This window comes from Pipistrellus kuhlii, unplaced genomic scaffold (genome assembly GCF_014108245.1).
Source record: "Pipistrellus kuhlii isolate mPipKuh1 unplaced genomic scaffold, mPipKuh1.p scaffold_m20_p_94, whole genome shotgun sequence".
Lineage (NCBI taxonomy): Eukaryota > Metazoa > Chordata > Mammalia > Chiroptera > Vespertilionidae > Pipistrellus > Pipistrellus kuhlii.
The window spans coordinates 307,060-329,249 of NW_023425600.1; the positions used below are offsets into that span (position 1 = coordinate 307,060).

The 22,190-nt window shown below is 61.4% G+C and overlaps 1 protein-coding gene across 2 annotated transcripts in view; it reads right to left on the minus strand.

Annotated features, from left to right (window-relative positions):
• PTPRN2 (protein tyrosine phosphatase receptor type N2) overlaps positions 1-22,190 on the minus strand; it is a 326,344-nt gene that overhangs the window by 201,768 nt on the left and 102,386 nt on the right. For both annotated transcript variants that reach the window (XM_045578276.1, XM_045578275.1), the window contains exons 6-9: positions 19,556-19,886; positions 11,143-11,183; positions 9,623-9,906; positions 1,229-1,315 (exon numbers count right to left, since the gene is read on the minus strand). In XM_045578276.1, coding sequence (XP_045434232.1) covers positions 1,229-1,315; positions 9,623-9,906; positions 11,143-11,183; positions 19,556-19,886 — 743 coding nt within the window. The remainder of the gene's footprint in view (positions 1-1,228; positions 1,316-9,622; positions 9,907-11,142; positions 11,184-19,555; positions 19,887-22,190) is intronic.

A 22,190-nucleotide genomic window follows, 5' to 3' on the forward strand; every position in this document is an offset into this window, starting at 1 on the left:
TCAGGAGTGTGCACCAGGTATGTGGGCCAGGAGTGTGCACCAGGTGTGTGCACCCAGGTGTGTGGACCAGGTGTGTGCACCAGGTGTGTGGGCCAGGAGTGTGCACCAGGTATGTGGGCCAGAAGTGTGCACCAGGTATATGGACCAGGTGTGTGAGCCAGGTGTGTGTGCCCAGGTGTGTGAGCCAGGTATGTGGACCAGCTGTGTGCGCCCAGGTGTGTGGACCAGATGTGTGGGTCAGGAGTGTGGGCCAGGTGTGTGAACCAGGCGTGTGGGCCAGAAATGTGTGGACCAGGTGTGTGGGCCAGGTGTGTGCATCCAGGTGTGTGGACCAGGTGTTTGTGCCCAGGTGTGTGGGCCAGGTGTGTGGGCCAGGTGTGTGTGCCCTGATGAATGAGCACAGGCAGCTTGCCGGCTTACTGTGGCTCTGGGCCCAGCTGTGCGCTCTGCACTCAGAATGCTCACTGCGAGGTCCTGTTGCCCGGCACCGGGGGAGCACTGCCTGTCTGCTGCCTGTCCTCCGCTCTCCTCTTCCAGAAGCTTCTGGCCCCAGCCTGGGGAGATGCTTCTCCACCGCCCTTGCCCAGGCAGTGGCAGGTGTGCAGGGCGGTGCTGCCCCCGGCCCAGCGTAGCACAGGGCCAGGCCACAGCGGCACTCAGGAAACACCTGGCCACAGGGAGCCTGCGTGTCCGTGGCCCACAGTGAACTCTGTGTCATGTCCCAGCGGCGGGAGCTCAGCTCAGCGTCACCTCTAGTCCACAGCGGCGCCTGCACCGCTGCCATGAGCACTGCCCGTCCCCGCTCTCGGAGCTGGGCCGCTGCGGCACCTGCGCTGGAGACCCCATCATGCTGTCTTTACTCAGTGCTTGTCTGTCCTCAATGCTCCAGCCCGTGCCTCCTGCAGGCCGAGGTGCTGGCAGAGGATTCGCTGATGCGTGCCACCCTGAGGCTCCACCTCGCATGCAGGGGGAGGGGAGGGCAGAGGAGCGCTGGGAGTCTGGGGGGTCTAGGAGCCACAGGCTGGAGCCACGCCCGCTGGCCCGCTGCTGCCGGTTCTAACTCTTATACCCACACCCTTCACGCTCCTCTAATAACTCACAGCCCCGGGCTCCTCTTCCTGCTTCCTGAGGCAGCTTCTGCAGGAAGACTAACAGGGGCCACGGCACACAGGGCTCTCCCTCCAAACCAGCTCATGTGACAGAGCCCGAGAACCACGCCCGCACTCACTCGGTGTCTGCGAGGACGCCCGTGGGCACCTGGAGCAGGCCTGCGACATCCGCCAGCAGCTGCCTCCCCTTCTCCAGGCTCAGGGGGCTGTGGAGAGAGAGGGGCAGCGTCACACACAGACCTGACTGCGATCCCGGAGGAGCTGAGCCTCACAGCCCTGCCTCCTGTCCCAGGGAGCGGCCCCAGCCAGGCAGGGGCTCCAGCAGCCAGCCGAACAGTCCACGCGGGGCTGTGAGGGGCGTGAGGGCCTGGGCAGCAACGGGCTCATCAAGCCTCAATGCAAACAGGGTCCAGAGGAAAAGGGGGACGAGAGAGGGGACGGACCATGTTTTTAAAAAGCAGACACGTTTTTATTTCATTTATTTATTTTAATCTTTTAAATTTTCATTTTCTAAAATCTTTATTGTTGAAAGTTACATAGGTCCTCTTTTCCCCCATTAACTTCTTCAGCCCATTCTCGTCCCCCGCCCGCAGCACCCACTGTCTGTGTCCACGGGGGATGCACGCATGCACACAAGCTCACTGCAATCTCTTCCCGCCCACCCTGCTCCACCTTCCTTCTGAGGTTCAAGTTTGTCCCATGCTTCTGTGTCTCTGGATCTATTGTTGTTCATCAGTTTATTTTGTTACTTAGATTCCACATATGAGTGAGACCTGTGATACTTGTCTTTCTCTGACTGGCTTACTTAGCATAATGCTCTCCTGGTCCCTCCATGCTGTTGCAAATGGTAAGGGTTCCTTCCTTTTTTATGGCAGCGTATATTCCATCGTGTAGATGTACCACAGTTTTCTGATCCAGCCATCTGCTGATGGGCACTGGGGCTGTTTCCAGATCTTAGCTATGGTAAATTGTGCTGCTGTGAACATAGGGGGCATACATCCTTTCTGATCAGTGCTTCGGGTTTCTTGGGATATATTCCTGGAGTGGGATCACTGGGTCAAATGGGAGTTCCATTTTTAATTTTGTGAGGAAACTCCATCCTGTTCTCCACAGTGGCTGCACCAGTCTGCATTCCCACCAGCAGTGCACAAGGGTTCCTTTTTCTCTGCATCTCGCCAACATTTGTCGTTTGTATATTTGTAGATGATAGCCATTCTGACAGGTGTGACACCTCATTGCTGTTTTGATTTGCATCTCTCTGGTGAACTTTGAGCATTTTTTCATGTCTCTTGGCATCTGTGTGTCCTCTTTGGAGAAGTTTCTATTTAGATCCTCTGCCCATTTTTCATCGATTATTTGTCTTCCTTTGTTAAGTTGTATGAGTTTCCTATATTTTTTGGAGATTAAACCTTATCGGATGTATAATTGGCATGCAGTGGGCTTTCTTATTAATTTATTGACTAGAGGCCCAGTGTACAAAATTCATATATGGGGGTTCCCCCCACCCCCCTAGCCCAGGCTGCATCCTCTCCAAGAACCCTTTGGGTGTCCAACTGCCAATTTTGGCCCAATCCCTGGGATGGGGCCGAAACAGGCAGTCGGACATCCCTCTCACAATCTGGGACTGCTGGCTCCTAACTGCTCACCTGCCTGCCTGCCTGATTGCCCCTAACTGCCCGCCCCGCCCCCTCTCCCCCCACCCCACTGGCCTGGTCTCCCCCAACTGCACCCCTGTTGGCCTGGTCGCCCCATGCAGCCTGCTGGTCAGTCATTTGGTCATCCCTCGCTAACACCCTCTCCCAGCCTGGTCGCCCTCTGCAGCCTGCTGATCTGTTGTTATTGTGAGGGTGTTGCGAGCAATGTGGTATTACCCTTTTATTGGTATAGGTGGTTTCTTTGGCTGTGCAGACGCTTTTTATTGCGTGTGGTCCCATTTGCTTATTTTCTCCTCAGTTCCCGTTGTCCTAGGAGCTGTACCGTAAGCACACCGCTGCGACATGTCTGAGATTTTGCTGCCTGTGGCTTCTTCTAGGACTTGGATGGTTTCACAGCTTACACTGCAGTCTTTATCCATCTTGAGTTTATTCTTGTGACTGATGTACGTTGGGGTCTAGTTTCGTTTTTTTCATGTGCCTGTCCAACCTCCCAACGCCACTTATTGGAGAGACTGTCTGCTCCAATCATGCTCTCATCTCCTTCGACAAATGTTAGCTGAGCAGAGGGGCTTGGTCCGTTTCTGGAAGCAGCCCCAGTTCAAATGGACTCACCCAGGTCTTTCAATCACACGTGGCCTGGGCAGTGCTAGCAGTGCGACCTGGAAGACACAGGCAACTAGGTCATTGTGTAATCACTGGCGCTCACAGGACGCGTCGGAAACAGACGGAGCCACGCGTCTGCACTCACGTTCTAGGAGACACAGACAGGACATCATCACCGCGGGCAAGCTCGTGTTGTGGGGACTGCACTGTGCCACCCAGGGCTCCGTGCTGACGGCACGGCCCAGGCCTGGGCAGGCTCACAGTTTGTCCGGGAGCCCAGAAGGGCCCTGGCCCCATCCCCGGTCCTCTCGGGGAGAGAAGCTTCGGACAGACAGACAGGAGCAGGGCAGGAGGCCCTCTCCACACCTCTCTTCTTTACACCAAGCCCTGGGGCCTCCAGGCTGCTCTTCCGTGAGGGCAGGAAGGAAGGGTGGGGGACGCAGGTCTGACCTGGGCCTGCGATCCAGGCTGCTCGCCCACCATCCTGCTTCCCCAGCAGCGAGTAACCCTCAGGGCCGGGGCCTCGGAGAGGGGCAGGCGGTACCCGAACCCACCCCAGCGCAGGTCTCCAGCCCCTGCGATTACACAGTATGCGCCTGTGGTTTAGAAGTGTGCCCTTTGACCTCGTCTCCCCCCCCCCCCCCGACATCCCTCAGAGCTGCCTAGCCCCCACCCCGGGAGGTGAGACGCTGACGGGAAAGGAGTGCTGCTGGGACCCCTGGTTCTCCTCACTCGCTGTCCATCCGCTGGGGCTGCGGGGCTGAATTTTGTCCGGTAGCCGGCAGTGCCCAGGATGTTTGGTCTCAACGAAGCTGCTGGACGGCCATGTGCTGGCCACGCCCGGGCACAGGACAGGCGCAGGGACACCTGAGGGTGTGTCCATCAGAGGCAGCAGGGAGCTCCTGTCAGGACCTCAGCCACAGAGAGCCGCTGGGACACGGTGACATTGAGTGGGAAGGGCGGGGCCTGTCCAGGGTCGGGGTGACAGTGTGGGCGGGGCCTGTCGGGGACGGGGTGACAGTGTGGGAAGGGCGGGGTCTGTCCGGGGACGGGGTGACAGTGTGGGAAGGGCGGGGCCTATTCGGGGACGGGTGACAGTGTGGGAAGGGCAGGGCCTGTCCGGGGACGGGTGACAGTGTGGGAAGGGCAGGGCCTGTCCGGGGTCGGGGTGACAGTGTGGGAAGGGCGGGGCCTGTCCGGGGACGGGTGACAGTGTGGGAAGGGCGGGGCCTGTCGGGGACGGGGTGACAGTGTGGGAAGGGCGGGGCCTGTCCGGGGACGGGTGACAGTGTGGGAAGGGCGGGGCCTGTCGGGGACGGGGTGACAGTGTGGGAAGGGCGGGGTCTGTCCGGGGACGGGGTGACAGTGTGGGAAGGGCGGGGCCTATTCGGGGACGGGTGACAGTGTGGGAAGGGCAGGGCCTGTCCGGGGACGGGTGACAGTGTGGGAAGGGCGGGGCCTGTCCGGGGACGGGTGACAGTGTGGGAAGGGCAGGGCCTGTCCGGGGTCGGGGTGACTGTGTGGGAAGGGCCTGTCCGGGGACGGGTGACAGTGTGGGAAGGGCGGGGTCTGTCCGGGGACGGGTGACAGTGTGGGAAGGGCCTGTCTGGGGATGGGATGACAGTGTGGGAAGGGCGGGGCCTGTCCGGGGACGGGGTGACAGTGTGGGAAGGGCGGGGCCTGTCCGGGGACGGGTGACAGTGTGGGAAGGGCGGGGCCTGTCCGGGGACGGGGTGACAGTGTGGGAAGGGCGGGGTCTGTCCGGGGACGGGTGACAGTGTGGGAAGGGCGGGGCCTGTCCGGGGACAGGTGACAGTGTGGGAAGGGTGGGGCCTGTCCGGGGACGGGTGACAGTGTGGGAAGGGTGGGGCCTGTCCGGGGACGGGGTGACAGTGTGGGAAGGGCCTGTCCGGGGACGGGTGACAGTGTGGGAAGGGCGGGGTCTGTCCGGGGACGGGTGACAGTGTGGGAAGGGCCTGTCCGGGGACGGGTGACAGTGTGGGAAGGGCCTGTCCGGGGACGGGGTGACAGTGTGGGAAGGGCGGGACCTGTCCGGGGACGGGTGACAGTGTGGGAAGGGCGGGGCCTGTCCGGGGACGGGTGACAGTGTGGGAAGGGCCTGTCCGGGGACGGGGTGACAGTGTGGGAAGGGCGGGGTCTGTCCGGGGACGGGTGACAGTGTGGGAAGGGCGGGGCCTGTCCGGGGACGGGTGACAGTGTGGGAAGGGTGGGGCCTGTCCGGGGACGGGTGACAGTGTGGGAAGGGTGGGGCCTGTCCGGGGACGGGTGACAGTGTGGGAAGGGTGGGGCCTGTCCGGGGACGGGGTGACAGTGTGGGAAGGGCCTGTCCGGGGACGGGTGACAGTGTGGGAAGGGCGGGGTCTGTCCGGGGACGGGTGACAGTGTGGGAAGGGCGGGGCCTGTCCGGGGACGGGTGACAGTGTGGGAAGGGCCTGTCCGGGGACGGGGTGACAGTGTGGGAAGGGCGGGGCCTGTCCAGGGACGGGGTGACAGTGTGGGAAGGGCGGGGCCTGTCCGGGGACGGGTGACAGTGTGGGAAGGGCCTGGCTGGGGTCGGGTGACAGTCACATGGGAAGGGCTGTGGTCCTGCTCACATTCGCTCCCAGGTGGTGGCTGTCACTCTTGGGACTATGCCCCCTAGGGCTGGCGACCAGGAAGTGCTGGCAGCCAGGGACCAGGCTGATGGCTGACAGGCCGGGCCACCCTGACCTCGGCACTGACCTCCTTGGGAGGAGCCAGACTTAACCCGGTCAGCCTGCGGTGCGGTCACCTCCCGGCCCGGCTGCTGTGTCCGGCTGCCGCCCGCTCACCGCCCGCTGCCGCCTCCGGCTGCTCCCGCGGCCTCCGGTGTCTGGCCCCTGAGCACCCGGCCTTCCCGCCGGTCTGTCCCGGGGCCAGGCCTCCCTTCTCGGCGGTTTGCACCAGGGGCCATCCATTCCGGCCACGCCGCCTCCCGCTGCCCCGCTCGCGCCCTCCACCCGCACGCCCCAGAGCAGCTCGCAGGGCCCCGGGGGCGCCCTGCCCGGGCCGCAGGGGCGGACAGGCGGCCGCTCCCGTCTCACTGTGAGACTCCGCGGCTCCCGCCCGCCGCCTCGGGCACGCGGAGGGCACGGCCGCAGCCACAGCTGGGCACACGGTGGCTGTTCGGATGCCACGTCAGAAAGCAAATGAACTGCACATTCTGACATGGACACGGGCCTGAGGACCTGCACAGACTACACGCCTGGCGGTGCCAGGGGCCCATGTGACTGTGCGTGGGCCCTCTGTGCAGCTCTGTCCTCAGCAGAGGCGTCTCCTCGTTACTGGGAGGTCAGGCCCCTTCGTGTCCGACCTGCCTCCAGCCGCGACCTTTCCCTGCCACCTTCACCGGCGTCACATTTAGGTCGCCAGTGGCGGAGGGTCGGGCCTGCCTTCTGCCGGCCTCCAGCACTCCCGCCCCCCCGGCTGTGGGGGGGGAGCGGGGAGCGGGGACCGGACCATCACAAGGGCGAGCGGAGGTGCGCCCCCTGAGCCGCGTCCCGCCGTCTGAACATGGGTGGCCGCACATGTCGGTGATGACGTGACCGAGCTAGCAGTCCCCTTCCTTCTCCTTTTCCTGGACTATACCCACACAGCCTGCAGAGCCCGGAGTGGGCTTCTGGCGATGAGAGCTCAGCTGTGGGGATGCGGGGAGATCTGTGGGAGCGCCGGGAGCCGGGCCACCCGTTCCCCCATGGCAGCAGGCCCGGCTCCGCCCCGGAGCGCAGGACGCACAGCTCCCGTGCCTGAGCGGGACAGCACCGCACTGGGACGTGTCTCTGCTGAGAGCAGCCACGTGCAGGCAAGTGCTCGGTCCCAGGCGACCCCAGGCTGCTCCTCAGGGACAGGCTGCGCCCGGGAAAGCCACCGTCACCGCCTCTTCTGAGAACCTCTACGCCCGGCTCCAGGGCGGCTCCTGAGCAGGCACCTCGCTCTGTGCCAGCCCGAGTGCGACCCTCAGGGGTGGACTCCCGGCCCCTGGCACAGGCTCCTGGCAAACGCGGCTGGCGGCTGCCATGACCGTCGCCTTGTGCCCGGAGCCAGCCCTCGGGACGGGACAGGATGGGTGCCCTGCGGGGAGGAAGGCTTCCCTGAGCAGCCCTGCAGTGGAGGCCACATCGGTGATGACACACACACTTCCCACACAACACACAAACACACAGCACACACACGTACACACACCACACTCGTACACAGTACACACGAACACACCAAACACACACTACATGCTGCACACAGAGACGCACATTCTTCACAGAACATATGAACACACATGACACGTATGCACACTACACACAGCCCTACACACATGCACATATCACATAGCACACACCTGATACAAACTACACATAAACGCACACCCGTGCACATGTGCGTGCACAGTACATGTGTGTATTGCATGCACATCATATATAAACACACGGCCTATATGCACACATTATACACAGCACACATAAACACACCACACAACACATGTGTCTATGCTCACTCACACATGACACATTACACACACAGCACAACACATATTAAAATACTACACACCATTCATGCCCACATGACACACATGCATATAGCACACATAAATGCACTGCACACATAACATGCACATATGGACATGATATATGTGTGGCACACAACACACATAAATGCACATGCAGACACTGCACTACATGCACACATGTGACATCTGACACCCACACAATGCATGACACATTTACATGCACCAACACACAACATGCCAAGCGTGCCATGCATAATGTGTTGTATATAAACATGTGTTGTGCACATACACATGCGCATCCATACACACTACATATAAACACATCACATGGAGATATGGCATGCACACACAACACACTACACACCATGCAACAAATAACACTATGCCTGTATACATGCTAGACACACCACACATACAACGATACACATGTGCATATAGCACATATACTGTACTACACAAGAGCACGTTGTGTGCACACACCACATGCTATGTAGGCACACGTGACACACGACACATAAACATGCACTGTGTACGTGCACATGGTACACACATGCAGACACCGTACATGGCATATTATACATATACATATGGCCTATACACGTGTGCATACAAAACACACACAACACGTGCACACACTACACACACATTCAGACACATACACCTACCTCCACGCAGACATGTGCACACACAACAGAGGATGCGTCCTGGGAAGAGAAGGCCTGTTGTGCTCAGGGTGTGTGTTCAGAGGAAGGGACGGGCCGTGGGCTTTTGCCCCTGCGCCGCCTCCGCTCTCGGCAGCACGGCCCTCTGCAGGCCCCTCGGGTGCCACTGGCCGCTCGGTGGATTCTGAAGACAGACCATCCGCTGGGCTGCCAGTGTCCGGAGGGAGAGGGGCAGAGAGGGCCAGTGCGCCCGGCAGGCAGGCACAGGGTGAGGAGGCGCCGCAGCAGGACAGAGCGGCTGGAGCCGGCGGCCTCCCCGCAGGGCCGCCTGAGCCGCATGGCGGACCTCTCCAGAAAGGGCGGGAGCTGTCGCTGCTGGACGGCCTCAGGCTTAGCCTGGCTCTGACCCCCGGCTTTGCTGCTCTGCTTCTCCCAACGCGCCCGGCCGGCTGCCCCGCCCCGCCCCGCCCCGCCCTGGGCCCGGCCGTCCACCCGCCTCCCCCCTCCCCGGGCCCCGGCCTGAGCCTCGCAGAATCGGGCCGCTGAGAACAACCCGGGAGCCGTGATCGCTCGTGACATGACACAGAAACAGCTGGACGGGGACACACACCTGCACATACACGCACACGCCTGTGTGCAGCCACACAGATGTTGTTTCCTTTCAAGCACCTCTGTCAGCACGTGAGAAAACAATGTCTGTGAAAGCTGAACGTCAAATGCCAGCTTCGTCCCTGAGGCGCCTGGACGGGGCTGCCGCTGGCCGCACACCACGTTTGGGGTCCCGGTCCCAACGTGAGGGCAGGCGTGCTGCCGGGCACCAGGTGGTCTCAGAACCGCTCTGGTGTGGAACGGGACGAGCTTGGTGGCGGATCGGTGGAGCCAGCCCCCCGCGGACCCCACCCTCCACCCGGGGCGCGCCACAGCCCCGGCCTCCTCCCCCAGCGCCCGCCAGCCGGCCTGAGCACAGGGCGCTTCACCCGCGGGGACCTGCCCTCGAGCTCAGGTTCGGGTTCGAGCCTTCCCCCCGGGCGGGCCAGGCCGGGCTGCACTCACTCGCTCTCCGTCACGATGTAGCCGTAGGCCTCCTCCTCCTCGGGGGCCTTGACCTCCAGCCGCAGGCCGGGGCCAGGGTCCTCCTGCTCCTGCGAGGCCCGGGGGACCCAGCGCGGGGACTGCCCGAGCCCCCGGGCCCTGGGCTCCGGGCGCGGCCTCCCCGGCAGCTCCGAGGAGTAGGTCCGGCTCTTCACGTTCTCCACCCCGGCGGCGGCCTCCTCCGAAGACCAGGCCGCGGGGCCGTCCGCCTGCTCGTCCCCGGGGCTGCGGCTCGCAGGACCGGCCTGGTGGGAAGGAAGCCACGTGAGGGGACAAGCAGGAGGAAGGCAGCCCGCCGGCCCACGGAGAGCGCTGGGAGGTCACCGGGAGGACGCAGGCCGCACCGCCTGTGCTGGAACCACCTCCGGTGAGAAGTCCTCAGCGGGCGGAGGTGCGCATGAGAATCGGCCATGACGTTCCTCTCTCCTCCTCCCTCCCCCCTCTCGTGCACACACACCCGCTAATCCTCAATGTGGGCCATCAGTACGGGCTGTCAGCATCTCTATGATGAAAATAACCCATGGTGCCTGGCTGGTGTTGCTCTGTGGTTAGAGCACATGTGTCAAACACAAGGCCCGCGGGCCAAATCCGTCCTGCCAGGCCTTGCAATGTGGCCTGCACCGCGCTGTCATCACTGCACTCTGCTGCGTTTCCATCACAATGACAGTTTATGACTGTTCAGTAAACCATTCGGCCCGCGATTTAGGCTGGATTTTAGATTTTGGCCCCTTCTCTGATTGAGTTCGACACCCCTAGGTTAGAGTGTTGGCCTGCGCACCCACGGCTTAGGGTTCAATTCCTAGTCTGGAAACATACCAAGGTTTTGGGTTCGATCCTAGAGGAACTCATGAGTTTTTTATTTGCTCAATTTTAGTGATTTTAAGAGCAAGCAGCCACACCGCTCACTCAGTGAAGGTGTGTCCCTGTCAGCGTCCCCATGAAGTGCATCTTGGAGGCCAGCACACGGGACCCTCACATATGATGCAGTGGGATCACGTTACCACACACCCCGCCAGATGTGGAAACCCTAAGGATGTTAACCTTCTTTGTAGTAACCATTTTCATATCTCTACAACCTGCCCATCCTATAGTAAAAGGGTAATATGCAAATAGACCGACCTGCAGAACAGCCAGGTGGGCTTGGGGTAGGCTGGCAAGCCACCCACGGCCCCTCGCCCTGGCTGCCGCCCCCAGCGGCCGCATCAGGACAGGCGAGCTGGACCCCGCCAGGGCATGAATTCATGCCCCAGGCCTCAAATGTTACTATCGATCTGAAAACGGGCATTGGCGTGTATTAAACACACAATTTGCACGCACTGTCTACACTTCTCTCAGTTTGGGGGCCATGAGGTTTTTCATCCTTTCCTGAAAAAACAAACCAAAATGGCCTTTGTATTTCAGGAACATTCTCTGCCACGAACAGAACTGAGACCAGCAGGGTCTGCTCAGCGTGAAGCGAGGAGCGGGGACGTGCATCTTACCTCTCCGTGCCCCTGAGCAGCGCCCTGCCGCGCGCCGGTGCCTGTGAAGACAAGAGCATCGCCAAGTCCGGTCAGGAGCGGCCCGCCGCCGCCCGCGCCGCCCCGGAGCCCGCCTGTGCCGCCCGTGCCGAGGAGCGCCCTGCTTCGGCGTGGCACTGCGCCCGCACCGGAGGAGTGACCCAGCCACACGGCGAGCGTGGTCGCTCGCACAGCCCCGCCCCCTGCGTGTGCCCGTGTGCTCACACGGGGAGCACCGCCCTGCCACAGGCAGTGCTGTGAAAAGGGAACGCGGAGCGTCCGACCCAAACCGCCCCGAGGCCTCTACCGGACACGCAGACGCGGTGTTCCCGGTGGCCGTCCTTCTGTAAACCAGCATCCTGCCTGCAGTGCCCAGCGCACCCTCCTGACACCCCAACCCTCCTAGACCCCGGCCCTCAGAATGGGCGTCAGTCTGAGTGCCGTGCCCGCATGCCTTGTCCCAGGGGAGTTCCAGCATCTTTTCATCTGCCATCGAGCGGTGTGTCCACTGCACACCAGCCTCCGTCCCAACCCCACACACCTCACCCTCCACCCGTGCTTCTGGCACCTTCTTTGTGTGCCTGCTGTGTGCAGGACTGAGCTGCATGCTTCAGTGTGGCTCCAACGATGCTGAGAAGCAACCAGGCAGAGAGAAGGCCAGTTGTCAGGGGAGTCTGAGCCACCCGCAGGTCCAGCTGCTGTGTGTGTGTGTGTGTGTGTGTGTGTGTGTGTGTGTCTGAGTTTGTGTGTGTGTGTGCACATGTGTGGGTCTGTGTGTAAGTCATGTGTGTGGTTGTGAGTGTGTGTGCCGTGTGTGTTGGGAGTACCGGGGCCTCTGCCCTCTCCTGGGAGCAGAGGAAGGGTGAGCTCAGGCAGACATCCTAAGGAACCCCTTTCACTTTCCTGTCCAACGTCTGACTTGGTCACTGACACACAAGCCAAACAAAAGCACTTCCTGGCCACCAGGTGCTTCCGCTCCGCACCGTAGCAGAGGAGCCCGCCCGGCGGGCGCTGCCTCCCAGCACGGCCGCTCTGAGCTAGGCCTGGGCCTTCCCGTCCACCGGTGAGTGCCAGGCCCGGGCCCCACCTCGCGCTCCCACCCCGCCGTGGGCACGGTCCCGGGCACGGCCTCCGAGCTGTCCGCCGGCGCCCGGGGCTCTCCTCCAGCTCCTGCGGGGCCTTCCCACGTGCCCTCCGCGTCCGTGGCGTCGGCAGTCACGCCGGCCACCGCGTCCAGGTCTGGGGTGCTCAGCGTCTCTGCAGAGGCCAGGGGCTCTCCTGGGTCCTCCAGGAAAGTCTGAGTCCGGGCTCCTAGAGGGCACACGCAGCCGACAGTGACGGCGTGGCCAAGCCCCCAGCGCCCTCCCTCCGACATAGGCACAGCTGGTGCACATAGACACGTGCTGTTTGCTGAATCTGAATTCCACGTGACTCTCTGGTTACACAAGGCTCAGAGTCTGTAACAGTGAGAATGGATGCGGGACCCAGGAAGGGCCTACGACCAGACTCATGGCCGAGAGGAGGAAGCAGGGCCTCGGACAGAACGGCCGGAATTACGTGCCGGGGGAGGAGCCTGAGCAGCTTCATGGCCCTGGAAATTCAGCGCCGATGGGACACAAACCAAAGGGCCTCCAAGATTCCCACCGCTTCCAGGCAAAACGCAACCACTCAACTCCGCTCCAGTGGTGACACAGTCTCAACCACACACACGGTGCCCAGGGAGCCATGAGAACCAGAAAAGCCGGACATGCAGTCCAGACAAAAGGAGTCGACATCAGGGGGACAGGGACAGCAGGAAGCTGCTAGGAACATGGCAGGGCAGCAGTACCCAGCAAGCCCAGCGAGAAACAGGCAGCTCTGGGGGTGATAGGGAGCCGCCCGCACAGGCAGGTGCGTGTGGCTAGGCGACAAGAAGGGTCTCTGGAGCCTGAAGGCAGGGGTACTGAGACCAGAGGAACATGAGCTTAGAGACTCCAGGCAACAGGAAGCTGCAACGAGAGCGGTGCACATGGCACTTACAGTCAAAATGCTGACAACAAAGGTGAGGACAATCTTTTTAAAATATATATTTTTTTATTAATTTTTCAGAGAGGAAGGGAGAGGGAGAGAGAGATAGAAACACCCTGATGAGAGAGAATCATGGATCAACTGCCTCCTGCAATCCCTTACTGGGATGGAGCCCACAACCCAGGCATGTGCCCTGACCGGAATCAAACCTGGGTCCTTTCAGTTCGTAGGCTGATGCTCTATCCAACGAGCCAAACCGGCCAGGGCGGTGAGGACAGTCTTAGCGGCAGAGATTATATGCACAGTAAAATGGTTGAGTGGGCGCTGACTTCTTAAGAAAAGTAGAGGTCACAGACATGTCAGTATCTCACAAGAATGACCTATTTGATATAATATATGCAATTTTATATTTGATAACATATATGTTAATTTGGAGAGGCAGACATATGCCAAATGAGTATTTTAAGTGTTCAAAGGAATAATGTTTAACTCAGAGGTCTATACCCAGTGAATATGTCCTTCAAATGTAAAATTGAAAGATACTTTCATATTATAAAAAAAAAGAGCTGCCCAGCCAATGTGGCTCAGTGGTTGAGCACTGGACCTATGAATGAGGAGGCTACAGTTTGATGCCCGGTCAGGCATGTGCCCAGGTTACAGGCTCGGTCCCCAGTGTGGGGTGTGGAGGAGGCAGCTGATCAATGATTCTCTCTCATCATTGATGTTTCTCTCTCTCCCTCTCCTTTCCTCTCTAAAATCAATAATAAAAATATATATATTAAAAAATAGCTAAACTAATCACCACCGTTATCACACCATTATCATCATTACCACGATCACACCATCATCATCACCACCATCATCACTATCATCATCACCATCATGATCATCATCACCACCATCACCACCATCATCATCATCACCACCATCATCACAACCATCATCACCATCATCATCATCACCACTATCACCACCATCATCATCACTACCATCACCATCATCACCATCATCACCATCAACACAATCATCATCACCATATCAACACAATTATCACTACAATCATCATTATCATCTTATCACCACTACCTCTATCACCATCTTCACCACCATCATTACTATCATCATTACCACCATCACCATCATCAACACAGTCATCACCATCATCGTCATTATCATCTTCATCATCACTACCTCTATCACCATCCTCACCATCATCATCATCGTGAGGAATTCACTGTGTTCCTTTTATAGAGCATATAGTTCATTTAGTTTCTGGAGACCAACTCTCAGGTGTTTGCTGACTCAGATATATTCAGATGAGTTCATTATTTTATTCTGTCCTCATTGGGCCTCCACCTGGGAGCCATGCTTAATCATGTGTCAGCTTCTTGTCTGTTTCACTGGGAACAACCCGGGCACAGTAAGATGTGTTCTCCGTGGCCTGACAGCTCAGTGATGTGCTGCTCACTGGCTAAGTGAGGGCTGAGCCCAGGCGCTACCAACTGCGTTCTCACAGAACCTGCACCAGCCCCCTCTCCCTCGTGACACAGACACTGCCCGTGAGTGTTGGCGCTGATTATGTAACTCGGCTGGTGGCAGGCTTCGCACTCAACTGCTTTCTGAAGAATGTTTCCTTGAGATTCACATTAATGTGAGTGCATGCTCAGCATGGTCACCAACAATGACGGGGGTAGCTGGGCAGGTGCTGGTGGCAAATGCCACACTGGAATATAAAACTGTCCAGGTGGGCTACTGTGCGTGGGATTGAAACCTGTCTCCAGTAAGGGAATGGGCTGAACCAGGAGAGCTCTGGGATTGGACTTAGAGAAACAGGTTCGGCACAGTGCCAGCTGCTAGTCTTTCTGTGAGTAGGAAAGTTCTAGATGGCCCATGTGCATAGTTTATATACATCTGCCGCTAGGAACTCAATTTATGATCAAACCAAGTGTATTTTACCACAACATTTAAAAATTTAAATACAAAAGTGGACATGGCACTTTGAGTGGCCGGGGTCACGGGCTGGGCCTGCATGCTGCCCCCTAGTCGGGAGGATGGCACGTGAGGCACTGACGGGACCGGAGAGGGAGGGTGCCCCAGTGGCCCTGCTTCACGCAAGGCCGGCCACACAGAGAGCCCGAGGGACGGACAGCCGCACGGTGGCGCTGGTCTTGGCAATTGTATGTAGTGTTCAGGTTCCACGTGGCAGCCATCTGTTACATAATGACTGGTAATAAGGAACAAATAATCGTTTATAAATCCTATTTCCCATAGTGACTGGGTCACAAAATGACAGACTAACGGTTAGCAGGGAGCACTCCCGGGGGGTGACCCGGGACGCCAGGTCTGGAGCTGGGGAGCTGGACCCCACAATGTCTGTGCAGCACGGCCACGCCGCACTCACTGTGACCTTTGTCCCTCCCCTGCCTGCCTCTCCAGGTCTTTGAGTTTTTCGTTGCTTTAAAGCCGGGTGGGAACCTCTTCCTGCCCAGCCACTGGATATTTACAGCATCGTTCTCAGCTACAGAATTGTTATCAGAAACGAGCCTGCTCCCTTCGGTCAAACACTTAATTAACTCACCAATGCGTGGCGGGCCAGACCATGATCTCTTGGGCCTCACTGGGCTGAGGCCGAGGTTCCCACCCCTGCCCGAGGCCCTGAAGGGACAGGTGTCTCTTCCCCCGTGGACACTGGCACACCCAGTGAGCCAGACCTGGCGCGTCGTCACACGGGAAGCCGTGGGCGGGTTTCCCTGAGCTCCACCTGGGCTGCGGGAGGCCAGGGTCATGGCCACATGGCCGTTTCCACAGGCTCCGCCCCCTGCTCCCAGGAGCCCTCTGGAGCCTCACCGCGCAGAGAGGCAGGTCACACCACCCGCCCCTCTGGCTTCCGGGCCCCCTCAGGTGACGTGAGGGACATAGTTTCCTGGAGAGACTGCGTGCCCGTGCCTTCATGGGAATGCTGCCCTGGGCGTGGCTGTGGGCTCTCGGGGGAGGGGCGGGGGCTGTAAGGCCTGGACCCAAACTCAGGAGAGGTTGGTCTTTCCGTGTCTGTTTCCATTAAACACCGAAGGCCACCGTCTATCCCTCCCTGGCTCACACCCAGGACGGGAGAGGGAGTCAGCACCAACTCCGGGACCTCGGTGAGCTCCTCGGTGCCTCTGCGCCCCCTGCAGGCTCAGCACAGCACTGCGCACAGTGCAGCCAGAGAAAGCTGGAATTTGAAGCTAAATGGGCACTGAAAACAGTAACTGACCAATTAGCCAGAGTAACAAGTATATTGCGTTCGCATCTGCCTTTTGGGCAGCTGGCTCTTAAGAACCCCCACGGGGCCTCACGGGATCCCACGCTGGGCCAGCCACCATCCACCCTCAGCGGCGCCTCCTCGGGGAAAGCGAGGCTGGGAAGAACCCCATCGTTTGAGGTTGGCATGAAAAGCAGAAGCGCCTTCTGAGTGGGAGGAGCCTGGCACCTGCCGGGCCTGGGATGCCAGTGGTGGGAGAGGCACGCGGCCGCTCCCAGGCGGACGGCCATCACTGCGGGACGTCCTGGGAGGCAGATCAGTGCAGTGGGGGGCAGCCAGGAGGAGGCTGCTCGGTGGAGTGCCGTCTGCTGGCGGGGGGGAAATGGGCGCAGCTGGCACCGCCTCCTGCTGAACAGAAGGGCTGGTCCGCCGCCGGCCAGGGATAGGGCTGTGCTGTCCTTGGCAGGCAGCGGTGCGATCAGAGGGGAGAGCTCTAGGGAGCGAGCGAGCCAGTCTCCACAGCCAATCAATGACATGGAAACTACAGGAGAGAGAGCAGAGGCAGGAGAAACCTGCAGATCAAGAGGGGCCGCCCCGGCCGATGGCTCAGTGGTTAGCGCATCAGCCATACACCAAGGGTGAGGGTTCGATCCCTGCTCAGGGCACACGCTGTACAAGCCACCCAATGATGGGTCAGTAACGGGGACGACACCTAGACACTCCCTCCGTCTCTCTCCCTCTCCTTCTCCCTCTCCCTCGCCCTCCCCTCTCCCTCCCTAACCCTCTCCTTCTCTCTCCCTCTCCCTCTCCCAAATTAACAATAACAATTTAAGACAATAAAAATAAAAGATGTAGCCACCAACTCAGTGGACCCTCTTTGTATCTTGGCTCAAAAGAACAGCTATAAAGGGAGTTATGGCAACAGAGAAATCGGGCCTGTGCTCTTCAACGCTGTGCAAACGGCCACCATGTCCTCGGAGGGACGGCTGGCCAGCGGCGGCCAGTCCGCACTGCTGGGCAGGGCAGTGCTGCAGCCACAAGTGAAGCCGCTTGGAGACGGGAGGGGAGACAGAGGGGGGCAGGGGGGAGGCAGGGGGAGGCAGGGGGGCAGAGGAGAGGCAGAGGGGAGGCTGGGGAGCAGGGGGGAGGCAGAGGGGGAGGCAGAGGGGGAGGTAGAGGGGGGCAGGGAGGAGGCAGGGGAAGGCAGGGGGCAGAGGAGAGGCAGAGGGGAGGCTGGGGAGTAGGGGGGAGGCAGAGGGGGAGGCAGAGGGGGCAGGGGGGAGGCAGGAGGCAGAGGGGGAGGCAGAGGGGGGCAGAGGGAGGCAGGGGGGCAGGGGGGAGGCAGGGGGGCAGGGGGAAGGCAGGGGGCAGGGGGGAGGCAGAGGGGGAGGCAGAGGGGGGCAGGGGAAGGCAGGGGGGCAGGGGGGAGGCAGAGGGGGAGGCAGGGGGAGGCAGAGGGGGGTAGGGGGGAGGCAAGGGGAGGCGGGGGGCAGAGGGGAGGCAGAGGGGGGCAGGGGGAGGCAGGCGGCAGAGGGGGAGGCAGGGGGAGGCAGAGGGGAGGCAGAGGGGAGGCCGGGGGGAGGCAGGGGAGGCAGAGGGAGGCTGAGGGGAGGCAGAGAGGGGCAGAGGTGAGGCAGGGGGCAGGGGGGAGGCTGGGGGGGCAGGGGGGGGCCAAGGGAGGCAGAGGGGAGGCAGGAGGGAGGCAGGGGGAGGCAGAGGGGAGGCCGGGGGGAGGCCGGGGCTGGGCGGGCGGGCGCGTCGCCCACTGTGACACGTGGACATCTGTGTGACTCCTCGAAGCACAGGGGCAGCTAGGAAGATGCTTCATGTGAAACTATAACCAACTTGGCAACCAGCGCAGCTCAGAGGGCAGGACTGGAGGCTTCTCCGGAGAGCTGTGCAGAGGGGGGTGGTGAGCGTGGGGAGGGTTCTGGGCGGCACCTCAGGCAGAGGCGGGATCCCTGGCCGGGCACCAGGCGCTCGGCAGAGGGAGTGCCGTTGGCATTGACCTCCCCTAGTGGGCGGACTGAGGCCGCCACTGTGAGCTTTTCAGGTTGTGGGAGAGGGCGGTGGGGGCGGGGGGGGGGGGTGCTAAAGACAGGATGCCAGCGTCATTGCATGTACAGAAGCCGAGGTAAGGGACAGGGAGTCAGACCATGGACAGAGGCTAACAGGAGGGTGTTCATGGCAGGTGCTGAGCTGGAAAGGCGAATAAATACTCTGAGTTTAAGGGGGGAGGGGAGAGGGGGGAGGAAGCAACAGGCAGAGGAAGGCCGGGCGCAGAGAAGGCAGCAGCCAGCAGAGAACTCGGGTCCCAAAGGGGAAATGCTGGTGGGAACGGGCTCTGCGGGCCGGCCCCATGGAAATGCCGGCCGCACGGAGGAGTGTCTGTACGGCGTCCGCCAGGGCACAGCACACGGCCGCCCGCCTCTCCCGCAGCCCGGCGTCTCTCCTGTAGACCGAGGGCCTGGCCCTGTTACATGTTTGTCCAAATGGAGCAGCTAACTGCCAGGCGATAATCTGTGTGACCCACGAATGCGGCTATAACTATCCAAAGGCTGTGCAGTCTGAAAAGGTGCCACAGCAGCACGTGGGCGCAGACCATCGACCCCCGGCGTCCTCACCGCCCCTGCCCTCTGGCCTCTGGCTTGGAGCCCCAGAGGGGAAGGCCTGTCTCACGGAGGAGCAGGCAGGGCCCCACGGGCGGTCACACAGGACGTGACTCAGGGAAGGCCGCAGTGCCACATCGCACTGAGCGGCACTCTCACCCTGGGCCTTGGGGACAGATACGCACAAACATGTGGCCTGGGCGCAGTGACCACGCTGGTGATGGGCGTGTGATGGGGCAAACGCAGAGCGGCCTTCCGGCAGCCTGTGCAGCCCACACCTCGGGCGGGCGGGCCTGGGACCCGCCTCCTCCTTTCAGTGACGTCATGAGACCTGACACGCAGAGAGGGGGGTGGCAGGGACAGCAGCTCCCTCCCCTCCGGGCCAGCCGCTGGGTGCACCGGCGCGGGCCTGGCCACCTCCCACGCACCCCAAGGCCCTCCTCACAGTGCCTGGCGCCCGCCCGCCCGCCCGCCCGCACGGGAGAGGTGCTGGGAAGCGGTGCTGACAGTGAGCGCCCCAGGGGGTGAGCTGACTCACCATCGCCGGTGCCCAGGGGCGCGGTGGCATCTTCTGGAGGCGAAAGCCGTTTTCCGTGTCCCCCCCACGGCACACGCAGGGCGTCAGGCGCGAGGGGGCCCGCCTCGGGGGGCCAGGGCGGGGCCATGGCCAAGTAGGCGACCAGCTGCCTGAGCAGATCCCGCTGCTGCACCCCGCCGCCCCCCTCGGGGCTGAGCTCGCCCGGCGGGAGCCGGCTGAGGGCCTGCAGAGGGCGGCCCGGGGGGTGCCCGGTCCGGGGGGCAGGGGCGAAGGTCAGAGCGGACGTCTGGGGCATGTAGGTCAGCACGCTGTCGGCCGGGGGGCCCTCACCCTGCAGGGGAGGAAACAGCAGCGGTTAGTCTCAGGCTGGGCGGGGCTCTCCAGGGTACCCAGCACCCGCCCCAGGCGCCTAGAGCACGTCATCAGGACCAAACTCTCCACGTGGGTCCTGCCGCTGGCCAGGGGTGACAGCTTTCTTGGGGTGATTCACACACCAGGAATGCACCCAACCCAGCTGCTCTGAGTGGAGCCAGAGCTGGGCACATGCCACGCACCATTCCACCGTGACCCGGTCGGAGAACATCTTAGCCCTCCGAACGAAAACCTGCACCCCGACTCCTCCCGCGCCCAGCCCTGGCCATCACCTTATTTATTTATTTTTTTTGATAGAATTTACAGAAGTTTATTGGTGGTTGTCATGAGCACTCTGGCTGTGAGTATAGTCTCTCCTATAAGTCACTCGATATCCTGACCCCCAGATAATATCAGGGGTCGCCTTCTCCTTCCTCTCCTTCCCTCCCCGAGGCTCCGCGGCTCCAGGCACTGCGCAGACAGGACCCACCACAGCCAGACCCACCACGGATGGACCACTGCGTTCGGGACCCACTACGGACTGGACCCACCAACCCACCATGGATGGACCCACTGCCGCCGGGACCCACCACAGCCGGACCCACCAACCCACCACGGACGGACCCACCAACCCACCACGGACGGACCTACCACGGACGGACCCACCAACCCACCACGGACGAACCCACTACGGACTGGACCCACCAACCCACCATGGATGGACCCACTGCCACCGGGACCCACCACAGCCGGACCCACCAACCCACCACGGACGACCCACCAACCCACCACGGACGGACCCACCACGGACGGACCCACCAACCCACCACGGACGGACCCACCTCGGACGGACCCACCACGGACGGACCCACCACGGACGGACCCACCAACCCACCACGGACGGACCCACCATGGACAGACCCACACGACGGACCCACCTCGGACGGACCCACCACGGACGGACCCACCACGGACGGACCCACCACGGACGGACCCACCTCGGACGGACCCACCAACCCACCACGGACGGACCCACCAACCCACCACGGACGGACCCACCACGGACGAACCCACCAACCCACCACGGACAGACCCACCACGGACGGACCCACCTCGGACAGACCCACCAACCCACCTCGGACGGACCCACCACGGACGGACCCACCTCGGACAGACCCACCAACCCACCACGGACGGACCCACCAACCCACCACGGACGAACCCACCAACCCACCACGGACGAACCCACCAACCCACCACGGACAGACCCACCACGGACGGACCCACCTCGGACAGACCCACCAACCCACCTCGGACGGACCCACCAACCCACCACGGACAGACCCACCACGGACGGACCCACCTCGGACAGACCCACCAACCCACCTCGGACGGACCCACCACGGACGGACCCACCACGGACGGACCCACCACGGACGGACCCACCACGGACGGACCCACCAACCCACCACGGACGGACCCACCACGGACGAACCCACCAACCCACCACGGACAGACCCACCACGGACGGACCCACCTCGGACAGACCCACCAACCCACCACGGACGGACCCACCAACCCACCACGGACGGACCCACCACGGACGGACCCACCAACCCACCACGGACGGACCCACCACGGACGAACCCACCAACCCACCACGGACAGACCCACCACGGACGGACCCACCAACCCACCACGGACGGACCCACCAACCCACCACGGACGGACCCACCAACCCACCACGGACGGACCCACCACGGACGGACCCACCAACCCACCACGGACAGACCCACCACGGACGGACCCACCAACCCACCACGGACGGACCCACCAACCACCACGGACGGACCCACCAACCCACCATGGATGGACCCACTGCCGCCGGGACCCACATAAAAAACGGACGGCCCACCCCCGGACGGTACCCCACCAACCCACTCGGACGGACCCACCAACCCACCACGGACGGACCCACCACGGACGGACCCACCAACCCACCACGGACGGACCCACCATGGCCGGGACCCAGCACGGGGGCCTGTGGGTCTGGCTTCTCTCACGCAGCGTTGTTCTCGGGGTGCGTCCAGCTGCGTGTCGGCCGCAATCTCTTGCAGCTGAACACCACCACCATCATCACCATCACCACCCACCATTGACATCACCATCATCATCACCATCACCATCACCACCATCACCATCCACCATCGACATCACCACCACCATCATCATCACCATCACCATCACCACCACTATCACCACCACCATCATCATCACCACCCAC